General features: G+C 38.6%; 1 protein-coding gene across 2 annotated transcripts; it reads right to left on the reverse strand.

Moving 5' to 3' along the window:
* Positions 1-1,794: 1,794 nt before the first annotated feature.
* NREP (neuronal regeneration related protein) lies at positions 1,795-23,907 on the reverse strand. 2 transcript variants are annotated; one of them, XM_085305358.1, is made up of 5 exons: positions 23,752-23,907; positions 23,600-23,647; positions 22,067-22,129; positions 7,710-7,787; positions 1,795-3,481 (listed from the first exon to the last, which is right to left on the reverse strand). In XM_085305358.1, exons 3-5 carry the CDS (start codon positions 22,067-22,069, stop codon positions 3,356-3,358), a joined length of 207 nt encoding a protein of 68 aa, XP_085161484.1. In that variant the 5' UTR covers positions 22,070-22,129; positions 23,600-23,647; positions 23,752-23,907; the 3' UTR covers positions 1,795-3,355. The 2 variants fall into 2 exon arrangements, with proteins under 2 accessions (XP_085161484.1, XP_085161483.1); XM_085305357.1 differs by lacking the exon at positions 23,752-23,907 and having other exon boundaries at positions 23,600-23,745.
* Positions 23,908-23,930: the final 23 nt, after the last annotated feature.

Raw genomic sequence — 23,930 nt, forward strand, 5'->3', positions numbered from 1 at the left:
GAGGAAACCTCCTCAACAAGAAGAGCAGCAGCGGCTGCTCCCTTGCCCCAGCTAGCCCTGAACCACACTCCTCGCCCCCGGCCCCGCACGAGCGCAGGAACGCATCGTTGCGTCCCACATGGCCAGACCGGATTTCTTCACAGCAGTGTCAATACTTCTGCTTCAAGGATCTTTASAAAGAAGTGGACATGTATGAAATCCTACATGCATTCCTTAAAAAAGACCCTGCTGGGATTTTTAAGTTGCTGTCAGGCTGTAACGCATCTTTTCTTTTTCTTCAAGCCTTAAGAAGTTGATGCTATGTGCATGCTGCGGCCACCATTGCTGCCGCGATGGAGTTGGTCACCTTTGCGTATTTATTTAGGAAGCCTCTTTCAATCATCCTGCGTMTAAAATCGGCCTTGACGACTTGCAGTCTCTAGGAAGTTGTTGTATGAAAAGATGTATATAGTAAGGAGTTTTTCACATTTATTATTAACCAAAAACCATGTTCTCTGTGGTATTCAAGAGTCATTGTCGGTTGTGCTGTAGTTTGAGCAACAACCCTAATCCACTGATSCTTACGTCTTTACTAAAATGCAGCATGTTGCTGTGAAGATGAAAAAACATTGCCCAAGGTCAGGCAGTCCTTACGGCAGCAGTTACAGGTCCTAAAATGACCAGCTGCAGTCCTGCCAGATTTTCCAGAAGCTTTAAGAGCCTTTCCTGTGTAGCAAATTTAAATAATACTAACAACAGGATTGGGATTTTTAGCCTTTGTTTTAAATCACCTTTCACAGCTCTTTTAGAAATGATTCACTTATTTCCCAAAGCCAGTGGCAAACAGGTTAAAAAAAGAATCAGTCAATAAAAAGTGCTCTAATTCTATTGCTTCTCACCATTAAATACATATATAATATGTAMATACATATCTATTTATATTGTGTGTATATAGTGCGTATACACACACTCACACATATTGTGTATGTACAGACGTGTAAATTAAATTGCTTTCTGACCACAGAGCCAACCCTAGTCCAAACCCACAGCAGTGCGTTGTCCTTCCTATGTTAGATCGGTGGCCGTTCGGCTCAGTGGTGCCTTGCRTGCCTGGCCACTTATTTTATGATCCAGCCAAAGCCAGCAGGCCAAATTCCGTCCCTGTGCAAATTCACTTAGCGGGGCCAAACAGGCGAGGTGGATGGCGTTGCGCGCAGTGGGTCTCACAACTGGAAAGCTTCGGGGGCAGACCCGCATCTGGCCCCCGATCTGTTAATCGGCAGAGCGCCGCTTCAGATTTTGAAAAGTGAGGCTATGTCTCTGTTCTATGCTAAAATTAAATYAATATACATCATAAGCTTTACAAATGCAACTATTGCTTTCCCCATTCCCCAATAAAACTGTTTTTAAGAGAGGAGTGTATCAGCATTCTGTAAAACTAACCTACACGGGCTAGAAAACCGGTCGCTTAAGTCAGACTGCAAATGAAATGTATCGTATTTACCATACGCATAAAGCCACCGTCTCCTCCTGGAAGTACCAGACCCGGCATCGAGCAGCACGCCYGACCCAGGCTCTCCGGACTCTTAGCAGAGACGTACGTGGCCACAGTTGTCCGGCAGCTGCCGCTCGCCAGCGCCAGGGCTGGTAGTTAGTTATCACAATAGCTATTGTTTAGCAGACAACAATTCCAAAGGAATCACCTTTTACATCACCGGATACGTCTGAAATAAACTCAGAGGTCACATAAAGAACAGGTGCAAAGACACGGTGAAGGAACCCTTTGCTTACAGTAAGGAAACGGAGACATCACAGTTACCCTTAGAGCTTGCGTATTTATTGAACAAATCCTACTAAAATAGCTAAAATACATTGGGTACTTGTAGTGCATTATTAAAGAACACGTTGTTACAAAAGCCTGCGGTTTCAGCAGTACACAACTGCAACTATACATAAATGCCACAACTGCTGAATATTATTTCTTGCTCTATATACAGCACAGTAGACGTATCTACTCTATTGGAAAATAAAATGTACAAGAAAAGGGATACAGCAGGAGGGGAAAGGAAAGAAATCTAGGAAGTGCAGTGCATGCATTGGTATTTAACAGTCAGAAGCTAAAACAGTTCAGAACAAGGCCTGCCCTGTAAAAGGAAGAGCTAAAAGACAGAGTTATATAAAAAATTAAGGTGGGCTTTCAGACTGTGTCTAACACAACAACATTCCATGAGTAGATGATACTGTTTAGTTTTGTGTTCTGTATTGTTTTGTATTGTTAATTCTCTGGGAGCAAAAACAAAAATGTAAAACCCACGTTGACAGTATTGTGGAAATGTACTCTTTCCCTTCTAGGAGGTCTCCTTCTGGAAACAAATTTTGTTTTTCTGACTATATCCCCTAATTTATGGATTTGAAGAGGACATTAAAATTTGTCCCCTCTTTCAAAAAATCTTTAAAAAAGCAAAAAATCAAAGAGATTTTGAAAGACTGGTGGAAAATTATTGCTCATCTTACTCCAAGTTAGGTGGATAGGAATCAGAAAGGAGATTTTAAGTAAATTACAGTTTTGTGATTGCTCCCACTATAACTGCATGTTTGTGAGTGGACCCTGATAGGGAATCAGTTCCTCACTTTACACTATAAGTAGTTACTCACCTACAGCACTGAATAAGAAAGCCACACTGAAGACACAAGTAAACAAGTCAGTCCAGTCTAAAGAACAACATTCAGAAAAACAAAGTACCAACACCTTCTCAGAACATGGAAATAAAAAATAACTCCATCAGAGCTACCTTGCCAAGGAGCATATTTAAAGTCCAAAATAGCACCATTCATCAGTGTCTCAAATCCCGTGGCAGCATCACAATCACTTACCACAAGGAAACCATGAGTTTCATACTACTTCTATACATCAAAAGAGTACATGGATAAAATATAGAGATATACAGACAATTGATGAAAATAAACTACTAGGCTTGTTACATCTAAATGAAAAAAAAAAGGGGGACTCTCAGCCTCTGCAAGAAGCAGTTAGGGATGGTGGAAATGGAGAGAGAGCAGTTAACCAGTTGCATGTGAGCAGTGGAGTTTGAGTAGTGGAAGACATTGCTGTGGTAGAACCAGGCCTGAAGGCCCACCTGTAATGTTTGTAAACATGGATTCACAGTGTGAAATTCTGAGAGCTTTCGCTTGAGTCAGAATGTTAAAAACTATTTTTATGGTACACATTTGTCCACTGTTATTCTCTAAAGCAAGGCTCAGAGTCCCATAGTTTCTTCTTACACTTGATGATATACACAGAAACAATTCCCGATATATGACATCATGACCTCATCAAACCCATACACCATATGTAATACAAATGGAGCAATTATGATTAAAAAGAGTAGAGGTAATTAATTTTGGTGAAATGGTGTCCATAGCCATTTACTGGAGTCAGGAACGCCACTTCAGCCTCACTTTTCTTCTTGCGATTTACTTCCTTTGAGATAGGAAGATATCCCTGCAGAGAAGAAAAACAGTATTAGTTGTGCTTCCACAAAGGCTGTTTGATGGGGTCCACCCTCCCTTTCCATATCCTAAAGTTTTTATAGTCCTCTAACTGCAGTTTAGATGTAAACACCTACTAAACACGGCTCACTCAATGTAAATACTAATGCCACAGGGAGGAAAAGATTGTTTAAAAACTAAGCAAGCCCAGGAACATGAGGAAACGTCTTTACTTTGAGTGGAACAAGTGAGCCCTGGCAGATGAAGTACAAAGGAGTTGAGACAACCCCTCCGCTCCTGCTGACGCTGGAGTGTTTGGCCCTGTGCAGCAGCTGGGGCAGCCCCAACCATCCTAGGGAAGCTGGACGGGGTGAAGCTTTCGAGTGACAGCCCTCTCCACAGCTCACCATCCGCTGTACATCCGGCGCTGCTCCTGTAAGGGCTTTTTCTTGCTACCACCATACTGAGCAATTGCAGTGCAGGCCAAATTTTCCAACTCCTTGACTGCCTGTGTTCATTCCAGGAAAACATTTCATCCTGGAGAAGTAGGGTGAGCACAGCCACTCCACACACAGCGGTGCGGGAGAGGCGGGGGCTTCCCGAGCTCAGCCCCTCCACGAGGGCTGGCACTGCACGGCCCCAAACCTGCGCCTGCGCACGTTGCATTGCAGCTGTTTTGGTGTACCAGGAGGGCTGGAGACTTGCAGTTACCTGTCCTGCACACACAAGGCATAAAAATGCAGGCACAGCACCTCAGGATCGATGATGCAGAGCTCACGGCCACCAATCTAAGGAAGGCACAGAGCCCCTTCTAAAAATACAACTGAGTGCTGACACAGGTAACCAAACCGTTAATGGGGTACTCTACCAATGAATTCCTTTGCTTGCTTTTTTTTAAATCTCAAGCTCCTTTTTATGGCTCCACTTGGTCTCCAACGTGGAAAGGATCTCTTAGATATGAAAGTCCATTTCATTATTACAGAGGATCTTTCAGAGCTTAGGCCTCTCATCTTTTAAAACCCTTACACCTTAAGCAGCTAGCATATACTAGTAAGTGACTTTCCTGTAATACATCACTGAAAATACCATTTATTCTTTCCCTAYTGGCACTCTAAGTATACCGTATTGTATTAGCATGGTCACTGGACAAGTTAAGAAAGAGCGTCACGTTGGCCAGCTACCTCAGATCGGCTTTTGTTAACCAAGCTTAAATATTGCCCCCACTGGCTTAACTCTAGGCCTATTTAGGAAAGCACTTAAATGTACATCTCAGTTTGAGCATCAATAGGAGGACTAAAAGCTAACCATGTGCTTAAATACTTTGGTGACKATTTGTTACAATGAGATCTTAAGCAAACCACTGTTTTTTACTAGTAATGTACTGTAAGTGATTGAAAAATATCTGGGTTTTGTATTTAAGAGGTAAGAATTGTAAAGGTGATTTACTGGCTTTACTGCTTAGGATATGTTCATCAAACAAAAGATTACTTTGTTTTTCTTTTCTTTTTTTTTTTTTTTTTTATTTTTTTTAAGAAATTGAAGCTGTCTTCTCTGAGTTCCATCATTCTGACAGGAAAGTTGTGAACTTCTGAATTAAGAAATAAACTTGCAGCAGTTTTACAACTACCAAGAAAGTGCTATTTTCAGGGTCTTTCCCTCTCCAGGCTTTTCTGAGGCACGATTTTTTTACTGGAGCGCCCGTATTAGCTACATTTACTTGCGCCAAGAGCACAACCATGCAATGACTTTCYTACTGTCTTTGTCACAATTTATAGGTGAAATTCTGCTTTCTGGCACATGAGCTGCCGCCGCCGCACCGCGCCAGCCCACAGCAGTTCTCCGGCTGAACACAGAGCCAAAATCCTCTCCTAGGGGCAAAGCAGGCCCTCTCCTGAGGGGCACCAGAAATAGAGCAACCGAGCAGAGCCCGCTGTGAGGGCACGTGCAGAAGGGCTCTGCAACTTGGGGGCAGGAGTGGGACTGGAAACGTACCTTATCTTTGCTAGAGCCAAACTGGGAATTCTGCCCGAGACAGAATTTCAGAATGAAGAAATATTGTTCAAATACAAGCGTGACTGCACAAACATGCTCCTTCACAGGACTCCAGAAAATTCCATCCTCGCGATAATGTTTTTGCTTTTTTTGTTGACTAAATTTGCTACTTGTGTATCATTACAGGATATGTGGGGAAAACGAGAAACTTGCACATGCAAACAGGCACACCACACAGACCAAAGAGCTGGGCAGGCTTCCAGCAGCATTGTGTTGGGCAGTTCCTTTTCAGCTGTGAAAACAATCTCAGTCCTGAAAGTCTGCCATACAATCATAAGATAAAAAGTCCCATATGACCCTTCTAGGTCTGGAAATAAGTTGCCTTTAATAAATATATCCTTTTATACTTGTTGGTTGCATGAGAAAGAAAAGGTCTTTTATCTGAAATTAAGAGTTTAAAAAAACCTACTCATTTCATTTCGTTCTTTCTTTAGTCCAACCTGTTTAGGATTAGCAGTGAGTTCATAAAAGCGTTAAACTGAAGGACTGAGCACTTTCTGCAGTCTGCTTCAACAATTCACCCTGATTAATTTTATAAGCCTGATGAAGAATATTACATTCTAAAGACACTCAGTTTCTGTTAAGGCTGATATTCTGCTGGAAGCTGGACTCTGTGCAACTCATATTCAAGTTGCTTTTGAAACTCAATTATGAAAGAAAATTTGGAGCKAGTTCTAAAAATTGGTCCTTCTATGCATATGCCAAATATCTTTTGAAGAATTACATAAAAGCTAGAACAAACACATGGAACTTGCAAAGCAGGAATCTAATCATTGTAAAGAAAAAAAAAAGCATAATATTTTTCTTACCAGTTCAGAAACCATAATCCCTTTTGATATACTTTTTTTTTAAAGATACGTGTAACACTAAAACATGGCTATTCATAAATGCAATATAATGCATTTAGCTGTTGTTAACTAAGCTGCACATAGTTCACAGCTTTATTCCTGTGTTCCAGGAGCAACTTTGTGTAATGATGAATGATAACTCAGGAAACACTGGTAACTTTAAAAGTGTGAATAAAAATCATCTAGTTAGCACACAGCTGATTCATAAAATTAGCAGTTTCATTTCATGTAAGTGTGACCATATATAGCACATTCATCTTAATCCAGCATTGCTATCAGCCTATTTAGCTGAACTTTTGAAATATTTTGAATGTCAGAAATGGCAGTACTGCCATATACGTTAATTTAAAAATAGGCATGATCACACATGAGTCTGCAAATCTGATGCACACAAATGCAGCCCAGCTATGAATTTTAGAACTTCCTTTAAAGAAAAAGTGTGGAAAATATAGTGCTATCCAGATGGAATAGCAAAGTTCTGTTAACAGCGATCTGCAGCCTAGACAGTAATTGAAATTTAATCAAAACAGTTTTCGGTGTACTCTCTCCTTAGCTTACCTGCCAWTTTTTTTGCCAGATTTTGAGTCATTAATGAAAGAGAATATGAGACGAAAACACWCATGTTCTGTGGTTCTGAGTAACTGCTTTATTTTCCTGTTCAAATTTCATATCCAGTTGGGGGGGTTATGAAATCAGTAAAAGTGATAAATCAAAGTATTACCAGACTTGTCTGATATGCCACATCTTCTGCATTTATGTTAACAGTGTACTTGTTCCTCGTCAAATTTAAATGAAGASTGCCATCTTTGTATGCTTTAACTCAAGCAAGGTAAAACACCAGCACAAAACTTGGAAGAAAATGAGAAAAAAAAGAACAAGGGAAAAAGGCATGGAAAAATCTCCTTCCCTCTCCCTGTATTATCATTAACTTTTTTTTCTCTGTATTGCCAAGTTGAAAATTACCAAAATCAAACATTCAAAATCAGATGTCAAGCTTGCAAGATCATGAGACAGACTTAAGAAACATGAGCTTTTGAAAATTAGTATGTTTTCTTTCTGGTATGTAAGCCAGCAAGAGCTCCATGTTTTCTGCAGCCCTGAAGGCTAAAAACATAATTTTAAAATGAAAGCTGAAATCCTCACTTAACTGCTTGGCTTAAGGAGTCAAGGCTTTAAGAAAAACAGAATACCATGAGACTCGTGATGAAATCATGAGAGCTGGCTACTCTCTGGAAGCAGTCATAAAATCAAACCTAAGGAACTTTCACAGTGCTTTCTACAGAAAACTTTCATCTTAGCAGACTGTTTGTTAGATGAAAGAAATTACAAAAATAACTTTACCTTTGGAAATCCCCCATCCCCTCGGCTGGTTGGAAAGAGTTCCTGGCTAACCCAAATCGTTAACCTTGGTTGATAAACCTGCAGTGACATAAATATATACAATTTCTTACTAACAAAGAGAGATTCATCAAATGCAATCAAACGGTGTTCATGTGACAGCCCGCATTACTAAAACCAAAAGTCTAATGTCAGTCGAGTTTAGCCCAGGCTGCTAGAGCAGTACACATCTGAGTGCCCRTGACAATAAGACCTGTCCCTAGAGCATTTCAACTGTACTGTAAATGACATGCTGCGTTTCACAGCCTTTCTTAAAGAGCACAGGACCTATCTTTTTCTTTGGGCAGRTTWAGCTCAGTTGGTTAGCGCATGGTGCTGCTARTGCCAAGGTCATYGKTTCAATCCCCCTATGSGGCTTCGCTGAGGGTGGGACTAGATGTTCTCCAGAGGCCCCTTCCAACCTTACCATTCCATRGTTCTAATAGGGCTTTTGGACTCTCTTCAAGAAATTCTGTAATATGGCAGGACTTACACACAGAAACAGATGTCAGTTATTGTTACGCTTACTTAGGGTTTTGTGAGACCACGTACATGCCCACTCTCTTTGCCTCCAACCCATTATACAACATCCCTTGCAAAGGACACTAYAGACAACTGTCTTACTGAGGAGGCGGAAAAACTAGGATGAACAGCTCCCACAATGCACTCTTGAATTACAGCTATGCCCAGCACCATTAGCAGCCATAACTCACTGGCAAAAGTCTGTTTAATGAAGATTATTATTTTTATTGATGCCTGCACAAGGCAATGGGAATGCATCTTTGATAATCCTTCCACAATGAACTGTGGACAGGAACCTAGCACCTTCTGAGGTCACTAAGCACAGCTATAATCCTGTTAGTATCTTTTTTGACATTAAAGGAATTCCTACACTTTACAAAGGACATAAGGTAAAGTAGATGTCAGTAGGGTTTAATGGTTAAGATACTGACCTACAGCTCAACTGTGGCAAAACTTCCTATGCTGTCAYGGGAGAGAGGATTTGGGCTGACTCGTTCTACCTGACACCAAGGGAAGAGCCCACTTCTCCTAGGCCCGCTCCACRGTGGAGAAAGGGAGTCACCCTGGGGGGAAGGTCACGATCCAAAGCAGCCACCAACAGTGGGGGGGAACCCAGAGTGCCTGAACACCAGGCAGGTCAGGGTGCACCTGCATTGCAGCCCTCCTGCACTTTGGTCCTCTGCTGCAGGAGGTGGTGATAGCCATTCTCCAGCTTGCTCTCGTTGAACACTACCAAGTGCAGGTACCAGTGTTGCAGACTACACTGAAGATCTTAAACTTATTTTCCTATTGCTTCTGCCTACTGGGCCCTTGGTCAATGAATTAAACTCCTTCTGCATAGTTTCAAGCTGAACTCCTTTATCACACCCTTCAAACTTCTTTGCACTTTGGGACTCAAAATTTACCTGGTCACTTAAATTCCTGGTGCATTAACTTTGTTCACCTGCTTGCCACTGTATCTACACTGAAACCAGAGAAATGTTTTTATTTTTGTGGACTTGCAGTTTGACTATTAGTAGTCACAGCTGGACTAGATGCAGCTTGAAGAAATTATCAAAGAATTATTTAAATCATCTTTCTAAAAAAGAAATCTGAGCTCTACTGTAAAGTAAGAAATATAAGAGAAATTTAAAATAAAGAGTCTAAGGCATTGCCTATTCCAATAAGCTCTTCTGTGATTTTCTATAGTACAAAATGCAGTGCTGTGTACTGATTAAAACATCAAATCTTTTTTTCTTTTTTAGCTTACTATGGGATAGTAWGCCAGACAAGCCAGTTAAGCTCTCTGGGTATGTCTGAAATCTAAYGCATAGCACAGGGTGCTCTGTAGAYTCATCAGTTCATGTTCATACTGAGACACACAAATGAAAGATACCAAGTAACTCCTAAGCTCTGCTCTTGTTATTTTTAATCACTGATTACCTGTCTTGCAGTTATATCTTGATTTTGTTGTATAGCCATAGCCTTTGTATGAAAACCATAATGTGAACCAGCAATAGTGGTTCAGCTCTACTGCAGAACATACTCACATGACCAAGTACATAAAAATTCCAGGCAAGGAATAAGCAACAGAATACAGTATTACTTGTTACGGTGTACATCAGTTTCTATATTTTCCATGTATCTGAGATAGACTCAAATTAGTCTATATACCTTCTCGTCCCAAAGTATTAATAATTTAGCAGGAATAAAACACTTGCACTTAAGTGACAAAAAGGAGCATTCATCTAAACTTACATTCATAACAACTTGGAGGGACTACAGCGTGAGGGTGAGCTTCTGGGGTGGGGGAGAAGAGGTGTAAACTCTAAGATAAACTAACAAATATGCTCCAGGATTAAAAGGAAAAACAAAAATCACAAAACCCCCCAAACTATCTTTCACATTAATTTCCTCTGGGGACAAAATTTTTAGTAACGTCCTACTTTCCTAATACCTTCTTCAGAAACACCTATTGCAGCCACCACTGGTAGATAATAATCACATGGACCTACTCCACCAGTAGTAACTGCAATGCTATAACCCTATCAATGTGATGAACCTGGCAGCCAAAGCACTGTCACTCCTGCCTTCCGTACACAGCTGAAGGGCCAGGGCATCGCAGCTTCGGTCCTCCCTAAATGTTAGATGAAAGAAATCACAGAGGGAGTTTCCRGAATGGAAAAAAAGATGCCAGTGTAGAAAAGTCTGCTTGGGACTTACTAGTCCACAAGGAAAAATAATTAAAAAAAAGATACGTCTGGCCACGCTACCTCCTCTGTGAAACGCTACTTAGATGTTTAGATAAGGTGGTTACTAGGGTGCTATAAATACACAGCAAGAGATTTTAGTCAATTACAGAAGCTCAAAACAACTGATATCAACGTCTCAAGAGGAGCTATAGGGAGAGCAAAAGTGCAACAAACTGCTCTGTTACAGAGGGGCATGTAAGGTGTGCAGCATCCCAGCTGTCAGCATCAAGCAAACACTTCTAGATAAATGCTTTCATTGATAGACACCACCTTTTCATCTCTTAGTACTTCCTGTGAGAAGTACTTATTATGGGAGTACAGGCTTGACTTAAACAACAAAAACATGAGGATTCATGACAGAATTACCAAACTTTAGAATGGACTGAAAATTCAAGTTCCTGCAAGTCTAGATAATGAGTCAGAGTAGGCTGACTCAAACCGATAGCCTCACTGTTTGATGATCATTAGTGAAAAAAAAAAAAAACAAGCTAGTAAACTTCAGCCATAAGCTGCCAGAATGGATGACCCCTAAACATCTGACTAACATCATTACGTGTTGGGAACATTATTTTCTGGCACATCACCATTCACTCCCACATTGCTAAATCAGGGGAAGAAAACCCCACTGACCTGGGAAGTGCTGTGTGAGACAGTATCCAGCATTAAGAAAGCTCTTTTCCCTGAGAAATTGAGGCCAGCTTCCAAAAGAGAATTACAAACTGTAAAGCAGATAGTTTTTAACTTTTTTAGCCTCCATTTTCTTAAAATCTATAAAATAGTAAAATTAGGAAAAGCATAGTAGTGGAAAATAAATGCTCAATCTATTAACCAGTTATTACAGCATCAAGACTGCAATGCTATTTACTGCTACTTTGTTCAAAACAGAAGGATTTCTCGGAGCAGACTCTCCTTTTCTCCTCTGCTCAACAAACCAAGAATTCTCTTTTTACTATTGCAATGGCTCTATCATTTCAAGACACCAGCACCTACTCTTCCATTTTTTAGCTACTGGTCCTCCTATAAAGCTCCTTGCTCCTTACAAGCAATAGCAAGGGAGCACAGAATTTTTTCCACCTTCAAAGCAGATATACAAAACAGTTTTTGAAGAGTTGGACTAAATCCACACTATCAGTCACAGCAAGGTGCTAAAATAAATTTCTTGCTACATGATCCTAATTCCTACACATACAGAGCAATCTCTGAACACTCAGATATATCCAGAAGAAAAAGCACACTTAAGACATCTCAAAGATAGCRGTTTAGCACAATGAGCACACTCCTGCTAAGCATTCCTGAGCTTTTTATATTTAAGAAGCAAATAAGGAAAGTGTCCTGAGATATTTTTTCTATCTTTTTATCTTTCCATGTGAGTGATGACTGAAGTCCTGTTCCTCACATCTCACTCCAATATTCAGGAGTTCAGCTCCACTGCGGCCTGGAATTCTGACCCATGACTTGATGAAGAAAATCAACCACTCCAAGTACAATGGAAACCACCTTTTGACAAGTTTCAGATAACTTCTTTATCATGTAAACTAACTCTGAGGAAAAAAAATAGTAGTCCTCTAGAAACTCCTAATTCCAAAGAAAAAGTCAGCAACTCACCAAGTCTAGTAATTCTTCAGCGAAGCATGAATGGCCATGTGCTGAGGAATGGAGGGGTAAAATATAAGTGTTGAAAGAAGGAAAAACAGTGGCAGTGCATTTCTCTCATGGCATATTTTTCCACTCCGCAGCACATTAAAACTTCCCTGATGCAGGCCCAAACAGTGAGGGCCTGTGATTCTGCAGCAGCGCATAACGCAGACCTGACAGAAGCCGTCCTTGCACCATGCTACCCTGAGGACAGACCATATAGCTGTAATGGAATAGTGCTCCTCCTCCTCCTTTCCATACCTATATTTCTTTAAAATAGATTAGGGATTTTTCATCACCATTGCTCTATGTTGCAATGATGTAAATCAACATTAAAGCTCCTAGAGGAAAAAATGTAGATTATTTCCATTCTGGCTGATGTCAGCATCACCAGAAGTGTCTGGCAGATTTTCCTTCTCAGTTGTTTCCTGTTGCATTTTCTTTTGAAAAAAATATGACATAGTTCCTGCTAATTGGAAACAGTTATTACTGTGCAGTATCTTAAGTTTCTCAGCTATCAGTTGGTTTGAGCTGTAGTGGCTTCTCCCAGCACATTTTACCATCTACTTCTTAATCCCCTCAAAGCCTCCTGCTACAGTAAGTTCTGTTTAAAATCAATGGCACACTATTATCATCCAGATGCATAAAAAGAGTCTTCACTACAAATCATGTCGCAGTGCTACTCAAATATCAGATAAATCATTCTGTTATAAAACTAACTCATTTTAAAGAAAACAGGAAGAAAACCTTGTGCTAGGATCAATGTATGTTTTATCATTAATTCCAGTGGAAGAGGTAAACTAGCACTCCCATCTGCAATAGTTTATTTTAACAGTGAGGGGAACATTATGAAAGCATATATTAACGTCCACCATGTTCCAAAGCTAGCGTGCAAGATTTAATACATACAGCAACTGTCAACTGAATGGTTGTTGCTTGTCAGAGTTCTGTTGGATTGTAGTCTGCTATCAATCAACTTTACCTTCTGAATCTTCTGGAGAAGGAAATGCCAGTGTAACATCAAGAGTGCTCATCATTACTCCTTATTTCAAAGGGTGACTGAAGTTTTCGTGAATCTTTTTTATATTTAAGAAGCTGTAGTCACGATTAAATAGGATGCTGCTGTCTTGACAGGCWAGTTCAGAAACAGGCTCATTGTCAAAGCTTTCAATATTAAACTAACAGAAACCACAAGTCTCCCAAGTTAAAATGCAAACTTAATTAAGCATTTAAAAGCATCATGAATAAATGGCATAACAGGTGTGAGGTTTTTCAACTTGATGAACTTGATTGCCGTTCTTGCATGGTTCTCCATCACAAGTTTGAGCCTCTTGTGTCTCTGTCTTCACATCTTCAATATACGGCAGGATAGCAGGTATTTCTAGCAATGCTGCTTTCCAGATCAGTGCCATGAACATTCAAAAAATCAGCAGAGAGTCATTTAGCATTTGGTTACTTCCTTGCAGCAGGCAGATGGAGATATATGGTTTGAGAAAACTGACGAACAATTATACAATTGTTCTCTTCTGTACTGGGTCTGTTCCAGCCAGCCTTTTTGGCTAGGCTTTACCTGCCGCTACACGAAGAGCTGATACATGGCAGAGTATWGGCAGGACAGCTGCACACCTGAACTTCCCTTTGCCTTCTGTGCATCAGCATCCTTCGCTGGCTCTGCCTTTTCATGGGCAAGATATTATTCCTCCCCGTCTGATGACTCAAGCTCACAACCACACAGAGATGAAAAAGCCTAAATGAGACAAGTAAGCTTTTTCTTGCATCCCCCTCTCCACGCTCTAGATGAATTAGCAAGCTTATTCATCACGGTTTTCTGCAGTCTTTTTTTCATTACTTCTTCAGTTTCTGTCACTTTCACAGAATAGGATGTCATCTGCTCCTTCCTTATACAACATCAGGAAGTGACCTTGGAAGTAATTTTCCTAGGTTTCAAATACAAAACTTCTCATATAAATCCATCTTCTTCTACAATGTTTCCCCGGTGACATTGAACTATCTGCTACTATATAGTCTCCTGCATTGGCTCATCTTCTTTAGCTTCTTCAAAGAACTTGCTCTTATTTTCCTCCACAATATAATGTACCATCTTCATATTTTATGTATGTATTTACACCTTTCTACAACATGTAGAAGCAACATCTCAGTGGCTGTACAAAATTCATTAAAAACATGGTTTTAAGACTGATATACTTTAATGCTTCAGAGCATCTTGCTGCCAGAAAGGATTCTGGTGAAGACTAGGTGCCCAAAGTAGACACATTTTTCCACTGAGGGGCCTCTTAAGTGACTACTGGCCTCCAGAAGTGAGTATGGTTCTGAAGAGGCCAGAACACAAGCTAAACTAGCTTGAATGTAGCCAGTACACTCCCACCAAATTCTTCAGCTGGTAAGATCCCTTCGACAAAAACTTTAGTTGTCTTCTGGCGTACTGAATGAGTTAGTTATAGAAAACACTTCATTCTTCCCTGGAGAGAAATCCTCCCCACACCACCTCAGTGTAATGCAATTTTCTGGCACAAAGATCAATTTGCACTTTTCCTTACTACTCAAGATGAATCTAGCCTGTGTGCTACAAGTGCTCTCAGGCTGATCTTTTTCTTCATTAAGCATGCAAGAGCCATTGCAAAGCACTGTTAATATTTACTGTGCATATGAAGAACAGGAGCAAAAGAAAACAAATCTTATACTGTGAACATTGTCATAAATGCTCATCCAACTTCTGACTGAATTCATGAATTTAACAAAGTTTCCCATCACTAGAGATGGGAAACTCTTGAAACAAAAAGAATCACACTCCTTGAAATGAAAAGAATCACAAATATTTTTCTTGAATAAGCTGGGGAAATTAGCATTATATGGAAACTTCCATTAACCAGTAAAACAATTGTAAATTACTTCMTTCCACCAAAAAAAAATACTATAAAGCATTGCAGAAATTGAAATAACTAAATAACCCCTCCAGAAAAACAAACTCAAAAACCTATGCAACCCAACACCTTTTTCTCTTAATTTTGTCTGTGTACTGCAGCGATAGCTTTTGTTATATTACTTAAGGTATTAACATGCACACACAGACAACCAACTATAACAAGCCTGAAAATTAGAACAGGATTTGAGTTTTCAGGCACATGCTTGTGAGGTCATCACGGACTCTTCAAGCACAAGTAGGCAGTGAAACATCTAATTAGTGGCTACTTGTACTTGACAGTAGCTGCAGAAGCAAATGCAAGTCTCTGTTCAGTGAACATATAGTATAGCAGCAAAATTCAGGGCCAAGGGCTGCATGCTCAGCTTCTCAGGTAGCTTTGTACCTAACATTGACCAAGTACTGCAAGGGGAAGACCAGCAAGAATRGCAGCCACTAATGGAATCCTCAAGGAAGAACAAAAAGAAAGCGCAGAAAGACACTTCTCTTGCATGCTCTCCTAATTCCCTCTTTTCAATTTTGAGGGACACAAAAGGTATACACCAAACTGAATCTCAAAGTATGCTTCATTTTCTTAAATTTCCAATAAATTTTCTAAAYGAGTGGTCTGTGTACGGCAACCTACAGAAGAATATACGATTTTGGATTAAGTTTTTTTTATTATTATTATTTCACTTAAATTTCTTGCACATAMCAGAGATATGACTAGACATCCACATGGATGTTCTCCAAGTGGTGGCAAGCACACTAGCTCTGCTGACCACTTTCCTGTGAATCCCTGCAGTGAAAGTCTTACCCATCACAGGATACCAACCTCTTGCCCAACCAGCATATTTCAAGCAAATATTAAAGGCCTCACTGGTGCTCTCAGAAATGAGGGACAAAAACTACATTGTACAGACAGCACTTACCTTATTAAGAGATGTAATGGCCACAGGTGATGATACTGTAGCAGATGCTTGAAAGCATTATGGTACATTTACCTGCACAGTCACCATATCACCTGCATCTACCATCATTTAATGTTTACTACTTTATTGTTACTCCAAATACGAGAGCATAACCTAAACTGTATCATATATATTATATATATTGTAAATAATCAAATACATATGGATTCTAGGATTTACCTAATCRGTAAACATGAAGTAAAACAATTTTGCTTGACAAGTTTTTTTTGTTTTGTTTTCTTACTTAATTACTTAACTGAGAAATTAAAGGTGAGAAAATTTCCACAGGATTTTCTTCTGCCAACAGCAATAGAGTTATTTAAACTCACACCATTTCATGCTGGAAGATTCATCACAGATATATTTGTGTCAAAATAAAGAAGGAAGATTTGTACCTCTCTAACTTAATCTTTTTGARTAGCTGTAAGATGGCAATGTGTGCTTTCTGAACAGTAATGTTTTAAGAATTCAGGAGTTCTTTCTGGTAATGTGCATATTAAGCCAAGGCTTACACTACCTTCAGGGAGAATATACAAAATTTTGCTGAACTTTTTTTGAACATTTTCCCACAAAGCTATGGATGCAAGTAGAGAGACAAGAAGGTTAGTGTTCACAAAATTACTCCAGAAACATTTCTTCTTGCAGGATGAAAAAAATGTTACATATTTTGAGGGTTGATGCTTTTTTAAAATTCAGTATTTACAGAAGGAAACATCAGTAGTCCTCACAGGAACATCTACATAGGGACTCATTCAGTAGTGCTACAGTGAATTTGCCAGACCAGCAGTCTAAATTGAATTTCATATAACACTCAATGATTCATAGTATCATTCCACATTAAACATTCGAAAAGAACATTTTTGCACCTTTCCAGATTGTACCCTCAACCAACACGGTTTAATGAGGTATCAGAGTGAATAGATCTTTGAAATAAAAACAAAATACAAATATTTAAAAATATTTTTATTAAAATATCTTGTCCCAGTCAATGATACTGTCTACGTGAACTATTTTATTAAGTTGTTCTAGGGCTGCTAGAAGTAGTCTCTCTCCTCTCTCTTTAGCTATACACACAGTGATCAGAGCTCAGGTATGAGGTAGCAGTATTACGATGAAAAAAAAAATCTGTTCATTGGCAAGGATTTTTGCTCCCAATCTTTAAAAAGCAAAGTGTAATAACCATGTAATATTACAGGTGGTATGTGATTTTTGATTTCCCTGCATTTCAGCCTTTGTGAAAAAGGCTTAGTAAAGACTTGTCCTGGGAAAAGACAAAGTATTACTCAAACTTCCAATTCAGTTGTCAACACAGTCCTGTTCAGATGCAGTACGCTGGTCCCTAGTTCTAAAATTTTAGTAGCCTGAGTGTGGATATTTATGACTATCTAAACACACACATATATAGATAGTTTCTTTGTTTTTAAATGTACACATGAGTTGTATCACAGAAATAACCACAGTATCTGCCTTGCACAAAAATATTTTTTTTAAACTCCACTTTGAACTGTTCTAGCTGTAATCAAGTAAATGTTTTGTCTGCACAACTGAACAGCTGAATTAGCAAAAGTATTGAAAAGGCTGTGTTTTTATTTTTACTTATTTATTTTGTAAGCTGGAAAGGCCTCAACTCTTCCTAAGTTTTCAGTAATCAAGTAGTGTAGGACAAATTGCATCAAATGTATCCTTCACATACAATACATGAGCATACTAAGAAAGCACAATACCTACTGAGACAGCCAAAACTGCTCAACTGTCATCCCTCTCCATAACTTTTTTGACCAGATTCTACCCTTGCTACACACGAACAGAATCAGATCCAATTTATTTCTACAGCTTTATACAATTCTGAACTATCATAAAGGAGAACAAAAGAGAATTCAATTCCAGCTCCAGGCACAGGAAACAAGGTAGCGTAAGTTTTCTCATGCCAGAACCAGGAGTTACACTTGCCCAGTGTGTATCTAGTATGAGGCTGCACTCAACGCCTCATGCTCGTATCTCATTCCTCCTATTCCTCAGAGCATATAAAAAGCACATMATAACGTCTGCTTCTGTCAGACAAATCCCAGTCTCCAGTTTCCACAGATTATCCTAAAGCTGTGAACTTTGAGCTTATTTTTGTTAAAACAACAACAAAGTCATTTTATGAACACAGATCACCCACTGAAAAAACATCCTTCATGACTGAAGACATCAGTCAGGCTGAAATCTTAAATAYAAACTCTCTCTCTCTCATAYGCACATTAACCTAACTTAAAAGACATTATACATTTCCCTTGAACTACAAAAAGAATGGGTTGGCCATTTTTTCTCCTTCATCCAAATGCAGGCTGTCATTTCTTTCTCTTTGACTTTGATGAAAAAAACCTTTCCCCCAGTTGTTTTTCCTCTCCAAGAGGCCACTATCCCATTTTTCCTTCTTCTCTCTCCTTCCCCCCCCCTCCAAGTAAGACTGTAAAATGCAGAGAATGCAAATTATAAAGCAGTCTCAAAACTGATCCAGTTGGAACAAGGATATGCTACAGAAATGTTCAGCCCACTGACCTCCTTTTGGGGTCTTTTGCTCCAGGATGATGTAGCTATCTAGCAGGACACCTCTGCAGTTCCACCGCAGTAGTGTTTTAGAAGGAAGCCATCAAATCATAGCAAGTTGGAACAAAAATAATGAGCTGCTCTAGAATATTTTTTGTTTCTTTGTCTTCAGGTAGGCCAAAATTAAATTATAAAGAATATATCTGTTTACTGATACACACATTTATTAGTTACTGATAAACCTGCCATTTAAATTCCTTAGCACCAGCACTGCAAACTCTCACTACTGAACTTGAAGTCCAGAAATGAACTGCAGCGGGAACAACAGGGATAAAAGGACACACCTGATTGCTTTTAAAATGAAACAGACCACTTTTTGAACTGAATAAAAGGTCCGTTTGATTTTTTTTTTTTTAACTGTTACCTTAAGAATAAGTGCATTTTCTGGTTTTGCTAAGAGTTGTCTTTGGAGGTCACAAAAACTGGATTTATTAGACTTATTTTATGTCTTCCTACAAAAGACTTTATTACAATGACTAGATTACATAGGCTGAATACATTTTAAACACAATTACAGTACAATTTTATTTTTTTTTAATTAGAACCCATATCTTTTCTTAATTAGCAGTGAAATCTAGCTTTGTATGTTACAACATACAGCATTTTCCAGGAAGGTAGTGTACTGAATTTCCAGCATTTCAAATAAAAATAATAATTGGAAAAAAAAAATCTCAGGCCTTTCTACACTGCAGAAAAATATGAAAAATTCTTTCCTCCTTCAGGGGTCACTTTGCAAGCAAATAAATTTTACACAAGTAAGGACTGATTCTTAAATGTCAGGTGTTCTTGTGTAAGATGGCTCAAACCTCCATGAGTTAAAATTTTCTTAAGAAAGCAGTCTGTTTTGCCTTTTATTTCTCTTTACATTACTATGATTTAAATACTATACAGCTCTAAGAAAGATTCATTAACTAGGTATGAGCAAATCATAACTCCAAGTCTAGGGAAAGGCRAAGCAGATTTAAAACGAACCTTCTAGAGGAGTTTTGTTTTTATTTTAAGAACTTTAAGAGATACTTTATGGAATAAGAACATTAAGAAATGAGAAGTTAAAACAGTGGAGTTAAACCAAGAATTAATTTGTTCTCATTCAACAAGCTTATTCTAACCACTCTTAATTTTACTGTAAGCTTAACTAAATCATTAATATACCTTCAGTTTAGCAAAGCAATAAACATTACATATTTTCCCCTTTTTTAAAGTTTAGTTCAGCCTGGTGAAATATAACAGCTAARTTCTTCCTGACTTCAGAAGCAGAATAGAGCCCCTTGCATATGCTGGTCTATTAAAAACAAAGTAAACACTTTGACAATTATGGATTTTAGTGTAGAAAGTGTTGATTATGTAAATATGTAAAGAAGAATTTTTCCTGCACATTAGAATGGTTACAGAGAGATTTAGAATAAACATAAGAACTATGCCAAAGACAAGTGTGTCCACTCCTGTAAGGAAAGTATGTCAGTGGTCTGACTTCATTTCATTCGTTGTTATTGTGCCAAAAGTAAAAGGGGGGGGGGGACGTGGAGGGAAGGAAGGGAAGGGTGGTGGTAGGGGAAGAAGTTCTGCCAAGTCTCACATCTTAAGCAAGCCTGTAAGTGGGGGCAAAAATYTCATCTTTCTTAGATTGAAATTCTGATGAACAAAAACAACAACAAAGAAGAAATTAAGGATTTTCAGAACAAATACAAAACTTTTCAAGAACAGCCAAGTAAGATTTTAATTTATCTTACACTCAGAACTAACAATAGAAAAAATAAACAGATCGGTAATTACATTTGATTTTCTGCATTTGGATAGTTCGAAGTTGTATTTTATGTTCTGGCCTACAAGCTGGCTTAAAAAAAAAAAAAAATTTCACTGATTACTACAGGAACCTTGCTAGTTTTATAGAACCATCTGCTGGTAAAAATCAATGGCTATTTTATGCCCAATAAAACTTAAAATAATCTTTTGTTCCATAGATAGTCATATATTGCACATAACAGCCTGCATACTATCTCAAAATGTGGGCTGATTGTCACCTTGGTGTTGGTAGGAAAACAGTTGCCTCTTTATCCAATATTCCACAGTTGTGTGAACAGAATGTATTTTAACATGATTTCTATTCACAGCTTAAATGAATCATTTCCCTTTTAATTCCCCACCCCCAGCTATTCATTTATATACAGATGAGCAAAGCATTTTGATAAAAGTAGGTTCCAGAACAGACTAAAACTCCAGAATTTGCAAGTTTATTTCTGCAGATAGAAATTATATAAAACAAGGAGTCAAACAGAAAAAAAGATTTTATGAGAGATTATGCATTTTCTTACTTTTAAATGTTCTTTGCTTCACTCCCCACCTCCCACCAAAACAACTCCAAAGACGCAGACAAGCATAAAATAATTTATGCAATTTCTTTAACTCCATCKTTATAATATTACGTCCTTGAGAGCCTCACATTTTGGAAAGCATTCGGTGCCAATGCACTCCCTATGCAAAGCTACTTCAAACTAGCTATTGCTGCTAGTACAAATTAGCAGATTTTTGACCATGCAAGTGGTATGACATAGCACCCAACATACATCACATTTACATGAATATGTATATTCAGACATAGTTCAGTAATAGCTGCATCTTCAATCAAAAATGCTRTATGTCTACATATATAAGCAAATCTAATTCTGCCTGTTTTACCTACCCTTTAAGTAAAAATTATTTTCTTTGTCCTGCTGATTCTGAGGCACATAACCTTTCTCAGAGAATACCATATTTAGAGAGTGTTTACTATAATATGCTTCATCCTTAAAATTAGGTACATCACCAATAGTATCTTATATTTTAACAAATGGGCTATAAACCAGTAAAAATATACATACAATTAGTAGTGAAGGAAACAGRTAATTGTTGCAATATTGTTGCAACTAAGTGCTTGTAAGCTCAGTTAGGCTGAGGCCTAGCCTTTTTTTCTGAAACAGATCCTTACCACAGAAGAATAGCATTCTGAAAAAATTACTAAAAATATAAGTTTGCATTTTATGCACTTCCTTCACAGAACATTAAATCTGTTTCACATACTAAGCGCAGTGACCTATTTCTTCTTTTTTGGGGAGGGAGGAAGAAGGGAGAAGTGGAGTTACTGGATACTGCTTTGTCTATATGTATTCCTATGTGTGTTATGATGTGTATTTTTCGTAATATTCTAAACACTTATTGTTTCAATTAAATAAGCCTTACTGCACAAAGAGAGATTTCAGTTCTTTTATTCAAAAAATGCATTAAAATCAGAGATCCAGCATACGGAGGTTTTCAGAGTACATCAATCATTGTGTGGCAAATCCCCATAATCTCAAAAGTATGTCTAATATAGGTCATATTTATAAATGGGTGTTGGGGATGTGGAAAGAAGGCTTACATCTATATTTTTTTTAAAAAAATCACTGATTCTTTGCTAAAGTAACTAATTCTTACCATTTTTAGATTCTGTTAAGTCTTGGGACTGCAGTTTCTCTCAAGTAGCACAAGGAGAACAATCTGAAAGTAATTTAAAAAAACAAAAAAAAAGAAAAAATGCTTTAAGTCCAACTGTCGCAACATTTAAAAGGCTTTTTGCCAGCATAAAAGTGAATGAGCCAAGTATAAGCTTCAGTGGTTAAGATTAAAGTCATGCAAATTATTCTAACCACATGTACGCTTATATATATCATGCTTCTCTGCACTTCAGTGGTCTGTAGGCTTAAATATAGGACAAAGGAATCCCTGGTACCTGGATTTGCAAAACCCTACRCTATTCTTAGCACTTGGTACATCTCTGAAGAGCACTATACCTAATGGTTAACACACTTAAAAATCAACCAAGAGGACAAAAACCTATCATCCTATGCTTACTGTAAAGGTGGTCCATTGTTCGTGGACATACTACAATGTGTATTTTTTTTGCAATCAAGAGACAAGTATAACAGTGTTAGGCTTTCACAATGCAACGGCCCAGAGAGTAGGTATTTTTGGAAATGGCACTGCATTACATAACCTCCAGTTTTCTTTCTCCCTCTGTTCCACACACACACACACACACCTATTTTAAATAAGGAGGAAAAAAAGAAGAGTAGGTGCCATCTCATTTAAACAGTACCTTAAATTAGTGCTCTCTCAATTGACTGTATTTGTAGCATACCTCCTTTATCAGATTTCATCTGGTGACAAAAATTAAAGTTCTCTTCTAACTGATTATATATTTCTTACCTATAGTGTGTATGTATGAAATGTAATTAGGTATGAGTCATATGTTTACACACAAACACATACATACGTATTGAATATMAAATTGCAAACTCATATACCTATCGATGTACATAGAAACATTTGGAAGAAAGCACACCACTAAATGTACACCAAAATACGTTTGTTTTGTTTCGGTTTGTTTTCAAAAGAACCACCCAAAATTTAACTGCTGCACATGCAAAAATGCAGAAGGCTGTTGCAAGAATGACTGCTTTCTAAAAATAAACCCCAGCAGCCTGAGAGGAATCCAGTGTCAGGGCGGAGAAGAGGGAGATTCGTTTTACAAGGGAGAAGAAAAGAGACGAAAAGCCAATCCGAGAGCCTTGCATGCATGCTAAAAAAGCAAAGTGCATTAAGTTCAAAAAATGCATTTTAGTGTCTTTGGAGTGCAAAAGCCAAAAAAAAAAGAAAAACAAAAACAAACAAACAAAAAAAAACCAAGGCAGTTTTAGAAAAGCACTTCACATCTCCCCTTGAATGTGTGGAGAAAAAAACCCAGCCTAGAAATCCAGCCTTAAAGCATAAAGACAAAGAGTTAAATATATATACTGCACGTTTCTCATCTTCTTTAAGAAAGCCTGCTTGGAAACGTGCACCGAGGGGGGGAAGGCAAGCTGCAGCAAAGTCCAGCTAAGGGCAAAAGGAAATGAAAAGAAACAAAGAAAGAGAGAAAGAATTAATAAAATAAAAAAAAATCTGTGGATTGGAATTGCATATACTTACAGACAAAAGCCCCCGCTCCCTGCTCACTTTCTGTCCTTTCTACATGATCTGAAACACAAATGTGGATTAAAAAAGGGCAGCATGCTACAGAAGGGAATTTATAGTTGGGGGAGTGGAGAGAGGGTAGGGGGTGTGGGGAAGAATGACTGCACCTCTTCCAAAGTGCAGCCTTGGAGAAAAAAGAAAAAGGGGTGGGGGTGGCTGGGGGAAAGTCTCTCTCGCTCGGGCTGGGTTTTGGTTGCCAGTGCTGGTTATATTGAACAATGAGCTAATTCTGATGGCAGCTGGCCGCCTGCCAGCGCTCCCCCTCCCCGCCCGGCCCTCCTTACAC

This window comes from Rhea americana, unplaced genomic scaffold (genome assembly GCF_003343005.1).
Source record: "Rhea americana isolate MKP2758 unplaced genomic scaffold, rheAme1 scaffold_22, whole genome shotgun sequence".
Lineage (NCBI taxonomy): Eukaryota > Metazoa > Chordata > Aves > Rheiformes > Rheidae > Rhea > Rhea americana.

Coding starts and splice junctions, on each gene's coding strand:
- NREP (XM_085305358.1), bottom strand. Junction 3,482..7,709: donor GGGATGGGGGATTTCCAAAG/GTAAAGTTATTT, acceptor TCTTCTCTGCAG/GGATATCTTCCTATCTCAAA.